This window comes from Myxine glutinosa, chromosome 7, assembly GCF_964187855.1.
Source record: "Myxine glutinosa chromosome 7, kmMyxGlut1.1, whole genome shotgun sequence".
NCBI classification, from domain to species: Eukaryota; Metazoa; Chordata; class Myxini; order Myxiniformes; family Myxinidae; genus Myxine; species Myxine glutinosa.
In genome coordinates this window covers 103,835,753-103,852,708 of record NC_136267.1, presented here as the reverse complement: position 1 = coordinate 103,852,708, position 16,956 = coordinate 103,835,753, and the positions used below count along the sequence as shown (strand labels likewise).

Sequence of the window (16,956 nt, the reverse complement as noted above, 5' to 3'; positions counted from 1 at the left end):
AACTACACACACGATGTTGATGAAACTTGGCCACAACCTTCATATCTGATGTCAACGAAGATGTATTGACCGCATCAAAATCTGCGCTCAATAATGGGGAGTTTACGGGGGAGGAAAGGTTAACACCCCCACCACCCCAAAACATGTATTTGCTTTCTTCTCAGAAACTACACACACGATTTCAATGAAGCTTGAACACAACTTCATCGCTCATGATGTTCCAAAGTTTGTTCACAGCATTAAAATATCAGGGTCTGAAGGGGTCTGTGGGGGGTTTGAGTGACTGTTCCTCCTGATCCAGGTGAGCTTCAGGACCCACAGTCCTATTTTTATTAGCCGCTCCTCCATTTCCCGGTGTGTGATCTCTGACTTTAATCTGATTTTCATCTTGGAGAAGTCTTCTTCACAAGTATGACAGATTGTTGCTTTATTAAAATTTTATGAGTTCCATGGCCACAACTTCCCTTCTTCTTCTCAAATGTATGTATTCATGACGGATGATATTATTGTATGTGTAGCTAAATTCAGGAGTGGTGCAGGTGATGTGTATATAATTATTGACTTAAATTTTATAGGATTGTAAAACACACACGCTTGAGGACAAGTCATATATTTTGATATGCATTTAATCTCTACTTTCACAGTACAATTATATTTAGTCACATTTGTGATAGGTAAGTTTGAAGACCTCCCTCCCTGACTTTGCTCTGTGTTGTGAATTCTTACATATAAATTGGAAAAGTGAACTTGTCATTTATTATTCAGTGTGTGTGTGTGTGTATGTTTGTTTGAATGTCGCTATAACAGGTATGATTTTGTGGCAATATACGATGGACCAAATCAATCATCAGATCTTCTGGGAAGGTTCTGTGGGAAGATAGCTCCAACATCTCTCATCTCTTCTGGTGCAAATATCTTTATCCAGTTCCGCTCTGATTATGCCAGTCAGGGTGCAGGCTTCCTACTTCGGTATGAAATTTACGAGACTGGTGGGTTGCTCTTTTGTTTCAAATCTTAATACAATGTGAAGTATGGCACTACTGTTATTTGGTTGAGAATATCCCAACATGTATTTAAGTAGTCTATGAAGTGTAATGACAAAACAGGGAATGAGCAGACAGAGTGTTGTGAATTAGATGAGGGGTCAAGTGTAAATATGATATACAGAACCTTCAGAAAGTATTCACATACCGTGACCTTTTTCACCATTTGTTGTTACAGCCTGAATTTAAAATGAATTACATTGAGATTTTTTGTCATTTATCTACACATAATTCCCCTATAATGTTAAAGTGGAATTTTTTTCTTTAGAAATTTTAACAAGTTAATTAATTAATGAAAAGCTGAAATGTCTTGAATCAGTAAGTATTCAACCCCTTTGCTATGACACTCCAAATTGAGCTCAGGTGTATCCTATTTCCTTTAATCATCCTTGAGATGTCTCTACAACTTGTCTGGAGTTCACTTGTCGTCAATTTAATTGATTGGACATGATTTAGAAAGAAACGAAAACACCTAAGCTCAACATCACTCCATCCCAACAACTCACTCCTCATCCCTGCTCTTAAAGCTCCTTCTTTATGATCTGTGCATCATTTATCACACTCGATCTACATTTATTACATTTTAAAAATAACCATTGTGCTCAAAGGAATCGAAGTAACTAACTACTTCCTTAATGTTCCTAATTATTCCCACTTTCTTGTGGGATCGACTGGGGAATGTTTTCATATGGGATCCACCAACTAATGCTAGCAGATGGGGGTCCTCAGCTTTACATGCATCTGAAGAAGACGCAATTTATGGTGGAATACCCTCGCAACGAAGCACCAATCCTCCAGTTTTTAGTTGGATTGATAAAATCAAACCCAGACAAGACAGTTCAATGTTAGTTGCTCTCCCTCTGCACCATCTTGTCAGATACCTTGGAACAATGGAATACTACTTATTATTGCAGACTGAAATCAGCAAAACAGAGTCTGGCAGGATGGCGCAGAGGTTGCGCACTTACCTTTGGACTGTCTAACCTGGGTTTGATTCTCAGAATGACCCAGCATGTCATATTGGTGCATTGCATCACAAACTACAGTAGGCCATCTCTACTCTAGGATGGAGGTTAAGTTGGATGTCCTATGCACTAGCAATTGTTTCAGTATTTTGAACACCCCAAAATGTCGTTTGACAAAGAGTCCATGAGTTTTATTGCTGGCACCCTGATAAAATTCTAAATTTCTGCCAAACCTACAGAGAACATTGCATCGGTCGCACAACCACAGCGCTTCCATAATGGTACAAACCTGCAGGTGTAACTGCTGGCCAGTCCAATATGCATTTGAATCAACAATTCTTCGTAGTTCATAGATCAAATGATGTCATTTTACGGAAATCTCTGATAAATGTTACTTTATTTTCAAAAATGACTTCCATTTTAAGTGACATCATACTATACAGTGCATTCAGAAAGTATTCAGACCCCTTCACTTTTTTCACATTTTGTTATGTTGCAGCCTTATGCTGAAATCGTTTAAATTCATTTTTTCCCTCATCAATCTACACTCAACACCCCATAATGACAAAGAGAAAACAGGATTTTAGAAAGTTTTGCAAATTTATTAAAAATAAAAAACTGAAATATCACATTTACATAAGTATTCAGACCCTTTGCTATGACACTTGAAATTTAGCTCAGGTGCCTGCCATTTTTCTTGATCATCTTTGAGATGTTTCTCCACCTTGATTGGAGTCCACCTGTGGTAAATTCAATTGATTGGACATGATTTGGAAAGGCACACACCTGTCTATATAAGGTCTCACAGCTGACAATGCATATCAGAGCAGAAATAAAGCCATGAGGTCGAAGGAACTGCCTGCAGAGCTCAGAGACAGGATTGTGTCGAGGCACAGATCTGGGGAAGCCCACAAAAAAATTTCTGCTGCATTGAAGGTTCCCAAGAGCACAGAGGCCTCCATAATTCTTAAATGGAAGAAGTTTGGAACAACCAGGACTTTTCCTCGAGCTGGCCGCCCGGCCAAACTGAGCAATCGGGGGAGAAGGGCCTTGGTAAGAGAGGTGACCAAGACGCCGATGGTCGCTCTGGCTGAGCTCCAGAGACCCTGTGTGGAGATGGGAGAAACTTCCAGAAGGACAACCATCACTGCAACATTCCACCGATCTGGGCTTTATGGCAGAGTGGCCAGACGGAAGCCAAACAGTTCAATCTTGGTTTCATCAGACCACAGAATCTTGTTTCTTACAGTCTGAGAGTCCTTTAGGTGCTTTTTTGCAAACTCCAAGCGGGCTTTCATGTGTCTTTCACTGAGGGGAGGCTTCCGTCTGGCCACTCTCCCATAAAGTCCAGATCCACCCACCCACTCAAAGTATTTACTTTCTGAATGCACTGTATATTTGAAAGTGTCCATGTGGTTGTTTGACTTGTATGCACTCCTCAACCACTAGAAGGAATGAGTTAAAAACTTGTGGTTGTACTCGACGGTGCTTGGGAAGATTTTAGGTGGTAAAAAAAAATCCATAGTCCTTGTGGGTTCAGGGTGGGCTGAGCACCCCAATTCTCTCAATGTAAATGTGCATCAAATAGCACTCTCCCTGTGGGAGCGGGTATTGCAAGTCATACTAAAATACACCAAATCTTGGAGAATTAAGCCATCCGTAATTTTGGGAGAATTACACATCCATTAGGACAGGTTCTTTGCTACTACCTAAAAATACTTGTTTGAGAAATTTCATTAAGAACTTTTTTCTTTGAGATTGAAGTTCAGAGAAAAGTGAGGTGACATAGGATATATACTAGCAGTGGAGTAGTGGAGCCACAGTTGCACACAATAAGAGAATTAATGAACAGAAAAAGAGGAAAGAAAGGAGGGGAAAAAAACGAGTTGTATGCAAGTAAAAGGATTGGAGGTAGATTTAATGGGGGTTTAACAGGATTCACTTCCTGAGTGGTGGGATAGCATTGCCAAAATGGCTTCTCAAGCAAGCACATGTTGACCAACTGATACTGCAGTGATCATTGTAGCAGCTGATACTGCTTTTATCAATTGGTAGTTCTGTGTCTATCACATATTGCAACTCAAGCCGGAAGTTCCATTTTAACTTTCATATCTTATTTCCTGTCTACAATCAAAATCATCATCAATGATGTAATACATTCCTATACAGATTGGATTCCAGGATAGATAATTAGATTCCAAGATCCTTGCGGCAAGTGCTGGTGTGGCACACAGGTTCACGGTTACCATTCCAGTGAAGAGGTGCCATTTCAAATAGGATCACTGGATACAGCTTGCCAACACAAACCATGCGAGGGTAGTCACTCTGTTGAAGAAGGCGGGGTGTGCCTGAAGTGTGGATTATTTGGTTTTGTGACAGCAGGATTTCCCCCTGAGTGGTTATTTTGTTCCCTCGCTTCCTGTCTTCTGACTGCTTGCTCGCCATGATTTTGCCTTTTTGGAAGGGGTGGTTTTTTTTGACCACCTTTTCTTTTTTCCTGTCATGGTGTGTATTGACCACCTGCCAGAAGAGGAGTTTATGTATTTTCTCTTGTTTGATGTTTGTTTCCCTCCTATGTGTGTTCCACCCACCCACTCAATATTTCTTTCTTTCTTTCTCTCTCCGTTTTACCCAGGTAATCATAGGCATGGCAACATTGGCACCATAACTGTGTATTGTTTAAGTCGTTAAGTGAGTCCACTATACCAGGCAGCAACACTCTTAGCAAGATTGATTTGTTTAGGGTTTTGGGGTTTAAGGGTGAAGCTTTAGTTTTCTTGAACCATGGCTTTCACATGTCCTTCCAGGCAGCTGGATGACTTAGAGTTCTGGAGGAGGTGGGCTTCTGCTCTGTCAGCTTGGTCTCTGGCTGACTGGGCAGTCAGGACTTTCTGGGAAATCCGTGAGAGAGTCACGACCGTCCCCCGTACGCAATAAAGGTTTCAGTGACGATGAAAAGCCTGGTGTTGGCTTAACGGGTTAAGGTTGCTGGCTTGACATCTTACAGTCCTGAGTTTGAGCCCCTGTCATTCAGTTGAATTAACACCAGGTGGGTTGACTAAGCCTGTCATCCTTCTGAGGTCGGCAAAATGAGTGCCAGATGTCTGGTAATAGAGAGGAATTGCATTAGTGGCACAGCTGATGGGGTCCCAGAAAATGATGCAACCAATAGCCACAGGCTGCACACAAACCACTCAGTGACGATTGAAGTTTCTTTTTGGCTGAGATTCAATGCCGACATATGGGGCCCAGTGCGACTTGATTGGAATGGATTCAAATGGGATAATGATTGGGATGGACCATGATCAATTTCATTCCTCCCTTGCCCACAACCCATGCCTCTCACTGGTTGACCCAACCCTATTGTAGTGCATTTGACTTTGTGGGCCTCTCTGTTACAACCTATTGTTTCTTTATGTGGTCTAACGTTCCCAGATCTCTGACTCCATTTCCGAGGCTCTCTCTCTGAACATGGTCACCACTCTATGCATATCCCTTTTTGCTCTTCCTAATCCTTGGAGACTAATTGTCACCTGAGTTGGTGTTGGTTCACATACTTCAGTGCCTGGTTGAGCAGTTTCGTCATTATGTGAAATGACAAGATTTACTCATTCTGTTTCTTTCTGACAAACATCTACCAAAATGGCACCATTTGTGATTGGACCTTGTCATGTCAAACTTTTGCTCAAACGTGTTCTGCTCCTCAGCCTTTCTTGGCTCTTCTGACCATGTGGACCAATTGGATCAATTTGATTTGTACTTGGAAAAGCAGAATTGACTACTTCCTTTTATTTCCAAGTTGTAGGGCCTCAGATCAGGTACTTCTTGTGGTGGCCTTTTCTGAACACTGTCATTTGCTCTTTGAGCTAGAATTGGAGTTGGGGATTCCTCTGACCAAAGGGCTCTGGAGACTTAACTGTCAATTTTGCAGCACCACAGTTTAGTGCAGTCCTATGCACAGAAGTATAGGCATTGGCTGACAGTGAAGTGTCTTCCCGTCCTCAGTAGTCTGGCAGGAGAAGGTGAAACGTAGGACTGTGGTGTTATTAGTGACTAGGCAATGCAGGCTTACATCCGGTGCTCACATAGAAAGCTCTGTAAAGGGATGTACAGTGCATTCAGAAAGTATTCAGACCCCTTCACGTTTTTCACATTTTGTTATGTTGCAGCCTTATGCTGAAATCGTTTAAATTATTTTTTTTCCCTCATCAATCGACACTCAATACCTCATAATGACAAATAGAAAACAGGATGCTAGAAAGTTTTGCAAATTTATTAAAAAGAAAAAAACTGAAATATGACATTTACATAAGTATTCAGACCCTTTGCTATGACACTTGAAATTTAGTTCAGGTGCCTCCCATTTCTTTTGATCATCTTTGAGATGTTTCTACACCTTGATTGGAGTCCACCTGTGGTAAATTCAATTGATTGGACATGATTTGGAAAGGCACACACCTGTCTACATAAGGTCTCACAGCTGATAATGCATATCAGAGCAAAAACCAAGCCATGAGGTCAAAGGAACTGCCTGCAGAGCTCAGAGACAGGATTGTGTCGAGGCACAGATCTGGGGAAGCTTACAAAAAAAATTCTGCAGCATTGAAGATCCCCAAGAGCACAGTGGCCTCCATAATTCTTAAATGGAAGAAGTTTGGAACAACCAGGACTCTTCCTAGAGCTGGCCGCCCGGCCAAACTGAGCAATCGGGCGAGAAGGGCCTTGGTAATAGGGGTGACCAAGAACCCGATGGTCACTCTGGCTGAGCTCCAGAGATCCTGTGTGGAGATGGGAGAAACTTGTTTCTTGTTCGTCACAGTCTGAGAGTCCTTTTGGTGCTTTTTTGCAAACGCCAAGCAGGCTTTCATGTGTCTTGCACTGAGGAGAGGCTTCCCTCTGTCTGGCCACTCTGCCATAATGCCCAGATCGGTGGAGTGTTGCAGTGATGGTTGTCATTTTGGAAGTTTCTCCCATCTCCACACAGGATCTCTGGCGCTCTGCCAGAGTGACCATCGGGCTCTTGGTCACCCCTATTACCAAGGCCCTTCTCCCCCGATTGCTCAGTTTGGCCAGGCGGCCAGCTCAGGGAAGAGTCCTGGTTGTTCCAAACTTCTTCCATTTAAGAATTATGGAGGCCACTGTGGTCTTGGGAATCTTCAATTAAAAACAAAACAAAACAAAAAAATAACACCTTTAGAGGCCATTTTTCCCCGCAGGCAGGGGTTGGCCTTTTTCGGGGACCGTGGTTGTTGTTGTTTTTCGTTCCCCTTTTTGAAGCAATGTTTTACGGCCAGATGCCCTTCCTGACGCCAACCCTTTTTGCCGCCTTTAACGACAAACAACGGTCTTGGGAATCTTCAATGCTGCAGAATTTTTTTTGTCGGCTTCTCCAAATCTGTGCCTCGACACAATCCTGTCTCTGAGCTCTGCAGGCAGTTCCTTCGACCTCATGGCTTGGTTTTTGCTCTGATATGCATTGTCAGCTGTGAGACCTTATATGGACAGGTGTGTGCCTTTCCAAATCATGTTCAATCAATCAATTTACCACAGGTGGACTCCAATCAAGGTGTAGAAACATCTCAAAGATGATCAAGAGAAATGGGAGGCACCTGAGCTAAATTTCAAGTGTCATAGCAAAGAGTCTGAATACTTATGTAAATGTGATATTTCAGTTTTTAAAAAATAAATTTGCAAAACTTTCTAAAATCCTGTTTTCTCTTTGTCATTATGGGGTATTGAGTGTAGATTGATGAGGGAAAAAATGAATTTAAACGATTTCAGCATAAGGCTGCAACATAACAAAATGTGAAAAAAGTGAAGGGGTCTGAATACTTTCTGAATGCACTGTACATGTCCAAAATGATACACCAGGTTAAAGATGGGAATCATTAACCTACTTGAGACTGAGGCAAGCACCATAATCTTCCATAGCATGGTGCAAGTGTTGGCAAAAAAATGTAGCAGATTGTTTTTCTACTGGTGTATGAGAAAAACATTTTCTCTGTAGTTAGATAGAAGGGTCGAGGCCTTGTCTGAGCAGCACCAGGTACAGAAACAGTGGGTTAGTACTACCACAGGCTCTTTTGGAAGTAGAATATTGACCCAGAACAGAAGGAATACAGTTTTCTTTGCCATATGAGTAATCACTTGAGCGCTAAGAGGTGGGAGCTTTTGGAGGAATTTGTGCGCCTCAATTTTACTCTGCTATTATTGATAAAACTGCAGCGATGATTATCTCTCAGTGAAGTTTTATTGCCACTTCTGGCACTTCCTTGGGCAAGAACAATAATGGGTAATATGTACGGAACCAAGAGACATCTCAAAAGCTTCAGCAGTCCATGCAGGGTGGAGCGGTGATCCTTTTGCAGAAAGTAGGTGATTGGGATGACTTGTGCAACTAGCGACCGCTTGATCACCTTGCTTAATGTACTTTAATAAATGTTAACCAACCTGTTAGCCTGGTGTTGGCTTAGCGGTTAGGGTGCCGGCTTGGGATCCTAGGATCCTGGGTTCGAATCCCGGTCGATCGCTGAATTAACGCCAGGGGGGTTGACTCATCCTGTCATCCTTCCGATGTCGGCAAATTGAGTACCAGCTTGCTGGGATGAATGATCACGGTGTGTACCCCGATTTAGAATAGGTACACCGTATCCCTGCGCAAGAGCGTGACCAAGGGTTGGCGTCAGGAAGGGCATCCGGCCATAAAAACATTGCCTCAAACAGGGAACCATGATTGTCATGGGGCCTGCAAGGCTAACCCCCGCTCTGGCGGGGAAAATGGCCTTAAAACGATCATTCATTCATTCTATTAGGTAAATATTTGCATGGGGGATATTGTTCTCCTGGATCAGACTTGTGCTGTTCTCATTCAAAATATATTTGACAGTCTGGGCCTGATTCGAGAAACTATCTAATTTGCTGAGGAGAGAGACCTACCATTGAGCATTGTGAGTTTGGACCAGGAAAAGGCCTTTAATGGGGTGCCGCACAAATGCATGATGGCTGTCTTGGACCTGTTCAACTTTGTGCCAAATTGAGTCAGGTATTTCTAAAGGGACGTTGAAGCCCAAGTTCTGGTCAATGGGCATCATCACAGGCCTTTCCAGTTGCATTCTGACGTTAGGCAGTGTTATATTATATTCCTCGTCCTTTTGTTCCATTGCACAAAACCCTTTTAGTCTAGTAGGAAGACTAGGTCCCCCTGCACCCCCCGGAGATATACTTCTAATCAGTGTTTCTAGATTGGAAACAATGTGTAGAAAATGACTAGCTATGGCCCCAAGCTGAAAAAATGTCCCACATACCATTTTTATGCAAATTACTGCTGCCATTATCAAAAAAAGACTAGGTCCCCCTGCACCCCCCCGGAGATATACTTCTAATCAGTGTTTCTAGATTGGAAAAAATGTGTAGAAAATGACTAGCTATGGCCCCAAGCTGAAACAATGTCCCACATACCATTTTTATGCAAATTACCGCTGCCATTATCAAAAAAACGATTTTTGACATATCTCAGCCAATATTGCAGATAATTGAAAAATGAAGGTGTCTAGACCCATGTTTTGAAGGGCATAGATCATGATAGAACTATTCATAACATGATTACATGTGTCTATGGTATACTAGTATGCTAATTAGTGCTTTATTTACAAAATAATCACAGTTTTACGAAATAATAGACTCATATTAAGGTCCGTCTACACAGACGTTAACACAAAGTTTTATTTTTCTAAATACCCTGTGAAATTCACCGAATGCCCTGTGAAACCTGGGATTCTTCTCCAGCTTTTTCAAGGGCCCGACTTTTCCCTTCCCTTTGAAGGCACTGGTGCAGTCTTCTCCGCTGAACACATAGTACCCCAGGAGAGTGGCACAGTAGTCCTCTCCCAGGGATTCTGCCAGCTCAGAGACGTTGACAAGTTGGCGATGCTTCCCTGACCCTGTATCCAGGTACACCGTCAGCTTGATGTTGTGGGCATGGTGGAGCAGGATCAGGAGGATGTCTGTGTCCGGTGTTCTGACTACAGCGTTCTTGTATCCGATGGTAGCAGCATGATGGAGGTACAGAACCACCCTGGTATCAGTCTCTTCCTGGTTGCTGTAGATCGTGGGGAGTTCACGTACCTCGACCTGAAACACAAAAAGGCACCGCATTTCAATCACCAGTCACTGCCAGTTTCAGTATATCTCCGGGGGGTGCAGGGGGACCTAGTCTTTTTTTGATAATGGCAGCAGTAATTTGCATAAAAATGGTATGTGGGACATTTTTTCAGCTTGGGGCCATAGCTAGTCATTTTCTACACATTTTTTCCAATCTAGAAACACTGATTAGAAGTATATCTCCGGGGGGTGCAGGGGGACCTAGTCTTTTTTTGATAATGGCAGCAGTAATTTGCATAAAAATGGTATGTGGGACATTATTTCAGCTTGGGGCCATAGCTAGTCATTTTCTACACATTTTTTCCAATCTAGAAACACGTATATCTCCGGGGGGTGCAGGGGGACCTAGTCTTCCTACTAGACTATTTGTGAGTGCATTGTGAGTGGACTCGTCCTCCCAACGTAGAGATTCCGAGTTCCTCCTGCCCATGGCCCTCATCGAATCAGTCATTGCGGTTGCGGCTAGGACTACGTAATTAAATCACCACTTGGCCATTCTAGTCAAACAAGGCTGCATAAAGCAACAAAGAAAACTAACTGAAGGTAAGCCCTTGAGAGACGTGATCAGGCTGTTAGTGTTCATCGGTCAATTACTATCAGCATTGTACGTGAGACATGTGTGGCCACCTTGGTGGTGCATGTTTCTATCTACACTTTCATGGTGCATATTTCTATCTTTAAAACCTTGGTGGTACATGTTTCTATCTACACTTTCATGGTGCATATTTCTATCGTTAAAACCTTGGTGGTACATGTTTTATGCTGATTAACCAGTGAGCATTGAAACCGCTATGATGGCTGATGGTGGCATGTCACATTGGGTTTCTCATGCATGTGATCCACGTAAATGCCTGCAGCTGTGGAGGAACTCGCTTAAAGTTTGAAACAGCACAGGGCTTACCTTATGTTAGCTTTCTTGGTTGCTTTATGCAGCCTTCTCTGACTTAAATGGCTGAATGGTGATATATATATATATATATATATATATATATATATATATATATATATATATGCTGTGGCTGATGTTCCACCAATACGTGTTGAAACCAGTGCAGTGGTTGATGTGGGAGTGTAGCGTTGGGGTTTTCCTTCATGTGCTGCATGTAAATGCCTAGAGCTCTGGAGCAACTCTTGTAGAGTTTGAACCAGACTTTGCTGGCCTTCTTGGTTGCTTTATGCAGCCTCCACTGATTCAAAGGGACCGAGTGGTGATTTAATTACCTAGTCCTAATTTCAGCTGGGAATGATTGATTAGGTTAGAGTCGATTAGTCGTTCGACCAATTACGTGTGATGGATATAATTAAGCATATATATATATATATATATATATATATATATATATATATATATATATATATATATATATATATATATATATATATATATATATACATATATATATATATATCATTGTTTTTTAATCGGAATTAGCCACTACTGGGACTGATACCACCACTACTACTACCACCACCACCACCACCACCACCACACACTACCACTACCACTACTACTACTACTACTATTGTTTTAATGGCCCCAATTTATTCCACCATCTTGTGGCTTCGGCTGAGACGGAATATTTTGCCGAGTCTTTCATGGACCAGTTGGCCAGGCCTGATATTTGACTGACCAGATTTTGGCAGTAATTTGGAATTTGACCAGGGTGACTCGGATAACTCACCAGCTCCTCAGATATTATGTATACTGTACGTGTATATTGAAAAATAAAAGGAAAACAGTATTGGTCTGTCTTGGGCTATTAGAAGAATCCTATTCATGTAACTTTTTTTTTAACGTCCTTCATATTGAAATGATTGTCTCTTGATTGGATTACCTGATTAAATAATTTATATTAGTCACTGCATTTGTGATTTTCATTATTTGAGAATAATTAGCTTGTTTTTAGAGGGTTGTGTGCATTTAATAATGAAATGTGGAATTATTATTTTTATGAAGATTTACAAGACTTGTTTCACTTTTGTTGCCACCTTTAAATAAAATCATATCGCCAACAAACTTGCAATTGAATGTAGGTTAAATACGCTTTTGCTTGAACCATGTTTTGCTAAATATACGTTTTCAATATCTATTTCCCTTTTTTAGCTGGAAGCCTTACCCTTTCCACAATTTCTTTCCTTTCATACAGACGAATGCTCAAAGACATTTACGACACCCAATGGAACCATCCAATCTCCTGATTTTCCACAACCCTACCCCCACAACCTGGACTGCAACTACATAATCACTGCTCCTCCACGTGCAGAAATAATTTTACGCTTTGTTTCCTTCGAACTGGAATCGGAAGTGAGCCCACCGGAAAGTCTGCAGCCGACAGAGTGTCGATTTGATCACCTTGAAATATGGGATGGACTCCCTAAAGGTACCCTACGTCCACATCTTTCATTTCCAACTTTAATGAGAATGCAAACAACATTATATCAATTTGTTTCATCTGTATTTGGATGATGAAATAAAATATTGTTATGGTTCTACACAAAAGTATGATTATCTCATGCTAAAACAAAGACAAAATTGCTCAGTATTTACAACTTTATGAAAATTTGGGAATATATTTATCCAAGGAAGTGGATTGAAACTTAGACGTAGAAAAACGTATGCCTCTGTCATGTCCACGTACTATTGGTTTAAATGAAAATATGTTATTACCTACGTCACCAAAGGTTGATGGAGGTTATGTTTTCACCCCTGTCTGTTTGTCTGTTTGTTTGTTTCAATTAAATTATAATTTTTACATTGAATTAATTACTTTTAAAAATTCAAAAATTAATTAAGTAATTAAGTAATTATAAAAATAATTAATTTAATTTTCCATTTTCATCATATGTCTGTCTGTCTCCTTTGTTTGTTTGTCTGTGAGTGCGATAACTTGCGAACGCTTTCAGCTATCTTCGGCAAACTTTACCGGAGGATTCTGAAGGAAAAAAAGTGAGTCTGTCAATGTTTTTTGATTATATATGTCAAAGGTCAAGGTGACAGTGACGTCATTTGCATAAAACAGATACGACCAAAAGTGTTTGCGCTACGTTACGTCAAACTTGGCACAAATGAGTTGAAAAACATGATCTCAAATGGATAATGAGAAATATATCGTCAAAATGACCATGTCCACAGGTCAAGATTCTCTCGATTTTCGTCATACCTGTCAGGCTACCACCAATCGCCTTCTTGTTGTCTGTCCGTCTGTGAACTGGATATCTTACGAAGTTGTGGACGGATTCGGAAGAAATTTGGTGGAGAAGTTGGGTATGTGACAAGGACAAAATGTTTAGATTTTGCTGACGATCTGGATCTGAGAATTTTAAAAGTGATTCGTCACCATTGAGGAACAAAGGGCAAAAAACAATATATAGCACAATATCTCAAAACGTTATGGATGGATAATGCCAAAACTTCATGGATGAGTTGGATAGGTGACAAGAACAAGCCGATACCATTTTGGTTCAGGTCCAAATCCAGATCTGGCCTATCAGTGGGATACAAAACCTAAACTGTTCAGCTTGGTGGAGGTATGCTCTCTACCTTGCGCCATTCTAGTTTGTTGTTATGTTTATGGGGAAGGTTGGGAAAGGGGGTGGTGGAAATGAGAGGACTTGTTAGTTTATGGCCTTATCTACCATTTGTATTTGCGTAGATTATTCGAACTTTTTAAACTGCAATAAGGATACGTGGAAGGGATAAGTTGTCTGGCATACGACCAATGAGAGAGATGGGCCTGGTCTATTTAGATGTGGAGAGATCACATGTGCTCTCTTGTTGAACATGGTGAGGCTCAGTGAATGTAAGTGGGGTAAGATGACGTGTTACATTTCCACCATTAAAGGGAGAAGGCTCCTCCCCCCAGCTCTCCATCAAAGTGGGTGTGGTGGCCCTTGGACTATAAATGAGGTATGTGCTTGTAGGAGGGTCTGGTTCAGTCAGCCATTAGACAAGAAGGCCCTTGGTGACCATGCGAAGGCTATTGAAAGTCATTTTGGTGACTCTCCTCTTGCATGGCCACAGGAAGGGAGATGTGTTTGTACTGGGAGGTAGGATAGTTGGGAAGCTTGTGATTCCTTTGGGTTGAGACTTTGTTTTGCCTTGCGGGCACCACAAACCATCACACCCCACAACTGCACAAACCATTACACCCCACACAAAGCATTACACCCCACAACCTCATTTTGGAATCTCTCTGCTGCCTCGCTTAGTCACGGCCCCAATGTAGGTAAATGAATGCCATAGCTTTGCAGGGAAATGTAGAATAATAAAAATTGTGCTTGTGTTTGAATGAAAGGTACCACTTGGTCCTGTGCACATCTAGCTGCGCTCCGCAAGGCTTGGATCTGTGCAATTGATGACATTGATTTTAAATTTATTGAGTTTTGGATTTGCTGACCAAAGCCAGAGCAAGTGGTTCCACTGGGGGACTTTAGAAAATGGGATTGATAAGAATTGTCTTTAACTGAGGTAGGCCTGTGTATTTTTATGTCACTCTTCTCTCTCTCTCTCTGCCCCAGGATTATTCCTATATGAAGATGTGGGAGAAGGAAGGACCATTAATTTTTTATACGTTTTGAATTGTGTTTTAGTGTTTTCTGTATGTTAAAGATGACCTTGTCTTCCATGGCCTCCTGTGATTTATTGGGTAAGATAATGAGAGAATGCATATTTAAATGTTGAGGCCTGGCCTTGGGTGACCTTGGCAGGAGATTAAGGTCCAGGGGAGGGGGCCTGTGTTGTGTTTATAAGAGAGGTCCTAGTTTTTGTGTTTGTGTTTGTGTTTGGGTAATTCTTAGGACTTTTAAAACTCTATTAAGGACACATGTTAGGGATAGGTTGTCTGGCATACACACCATGTAATAGACATGCCTGGTCGATTTAGGTATAGAAAATTACCAGACTCAGTGGTATAATGGTTAGAGCGTCCGATTTGGGTCTGGGAGGGTCGGTGGTTTAGACTCCAACTGAGTCATATCCAAAAACGAAAATTGGTAAATGCTACTTTCTTGCTTGATGCTCAGCTTCAAAAAAAGCATAGACAAACAACCTTCGGCTGGCAATACTAGTGCAGGCTTCCATGGGCCTACTGGCCTTCTCCTAACGAGTTGCTCCTGCAAGTGGGAAATATTTAGGAGAAATATTTGGAGTTGGGGTAACAAATTAGACAAATTATACTTGCTATTGGCCTCGAATATCATCGTGATAGGATAGTGTGATGTTTCCCGCCACCATCATAGATCTTCCGGGAAACAAACAGAGCACTAATTAGAGGTATGAGCTGGGGATCGGAGGAATGCAGCCTCCCTACCTCCTCTCCTCACACCCACCTTCTCCCCCTTCCTCCTCCCCGTGTAGTGACTTAAACTCCGCGGTGCGAGAGACAGTGCCCGTGAAGGTGTGCTTAGACTCTGTAGGGATGGAGCTGGAGCTCCCAGGTCCCATCTTGGGCGGCCTGCCCACAGTAGTATAGTTAGCCTTTTGGGGAGGGGGTAAGGGCAAGCCACTTGCTGAGGTGTGCATGACTGTGCTTGCTGAAGTGTCTAAGGTCATGTGTATCTGAAGCCTTGTTACCTGGGGTGTGCGAGGCTACAACATCAGGGGTGTGCTAGGGTGGCACCAGAGGAATGTGCTCCGGAATTGGCCGAGGTGTGTTGCATTCCTGGAATAACATCCCTCGTGTTCTGTGTGTTCGTGTGAATGCAGTGGGACCTCTCATTGGGCGGTTTTGTGGCAAGAATTCTCCCGACGAGGTGCGCTCCATGTCAGGTGTGCTATCCCTTACTTTTGTCACTGACCAAGGTATTGCACGAGATGGATTCCAAGCCATCTACCACATCATCCCACGGCGCATTATTGAAGGTAAAAAAAAAACAAGAGTTGATCGACACAAGTATCCTTTTCTATTTTAGCACCATAAACATAAAACAATTGTACCTTGAGTGATACCTCAGGAAAATGCATTCATTGAGGCAGTTCATTCCTACAATGACCGCATGGAACAAATGGAAGTTCTTCTTGGATAGTTTTCCCAGGTGAATTATCTCAATATCATATGGGATGCACACAGGACACTTCAAATTTGCTTCACATTTCAGTATACGTCGGATGGGATTCAGGGCCAGATTAAGTATCTTTTGTGTATTATTTATTATTTATTTTATTTATTTTTAATTTATTTTATTATTTATTTTTACTATAATATAAGACCCGTTGCTTCGCTGACGGAAATACCAATCTTTGGTGCGATGGCTAATCTATGGGGGAAGAAAAAAAAAGGATTCCTGGGAGATCCTGCAGGTATCCTGGATATGGATCCTGCAATGTGCAGGGATAACCAACATTGTGCAGGGCATTGTGCAGTTTTCACACGCGTGTCCACTGTCCATGTACCCATAAAAAAATTAGAAAAAACAATGATTATAAATGTTTTTTTTTTTTGGGATCACAAACACTCCCGGGAGTTACCCGAATCCACCGTAGTTGGATTTATTGAAATCCGTTAATCCGTTCTCAAGTTATAACATGACAAACAAACCAACGGACAAACAGACAGACACGGCTCCATTTATAATATAGATTATAGATTATATATATATATATATATATATATATATATATATATATATATATATATATATATATATAATAATAATAATAATAATTCATTTATTTTGTATAGCGCTTTTCCAGAAGCCCAAAGGCGCTTTGACAGAGTGGAAAACATAATGCATAACAATACATGAAAACAACAATTGCAAAAAGACAAGAATCAAGAAAACAAACAGCA

The 16,956-nt window shown here is 41.5% G+C and overlaps 1 protein-coding gene across 1 annotated transcript in view; it reads left to right on the top strand.

Moving 5' to 3' along the window:
* Positions 1–16,956, top strand: part of LOC137431612 (neuropilin-2-like) — a 350,182-nt gene that overhangs the window by 120,289 nt on the left and 212,937 nt on the right. The window contains exons 3-5 of the mRNA XM_068123132.2: positions 808–989; positions 12,316–12,549; positions 15,873–16,028. Of these exons, the coding sequence (XP_067979233.2) occupies positions 808–989; positions 12,316–12,549; positions 15,873–16,028 (572 nt within the window). The remainder of the gene's footprint in view (positions 1–807; positions 990–12,315; positions 12,550–15,872; positions 16,029–16,956) is intronic.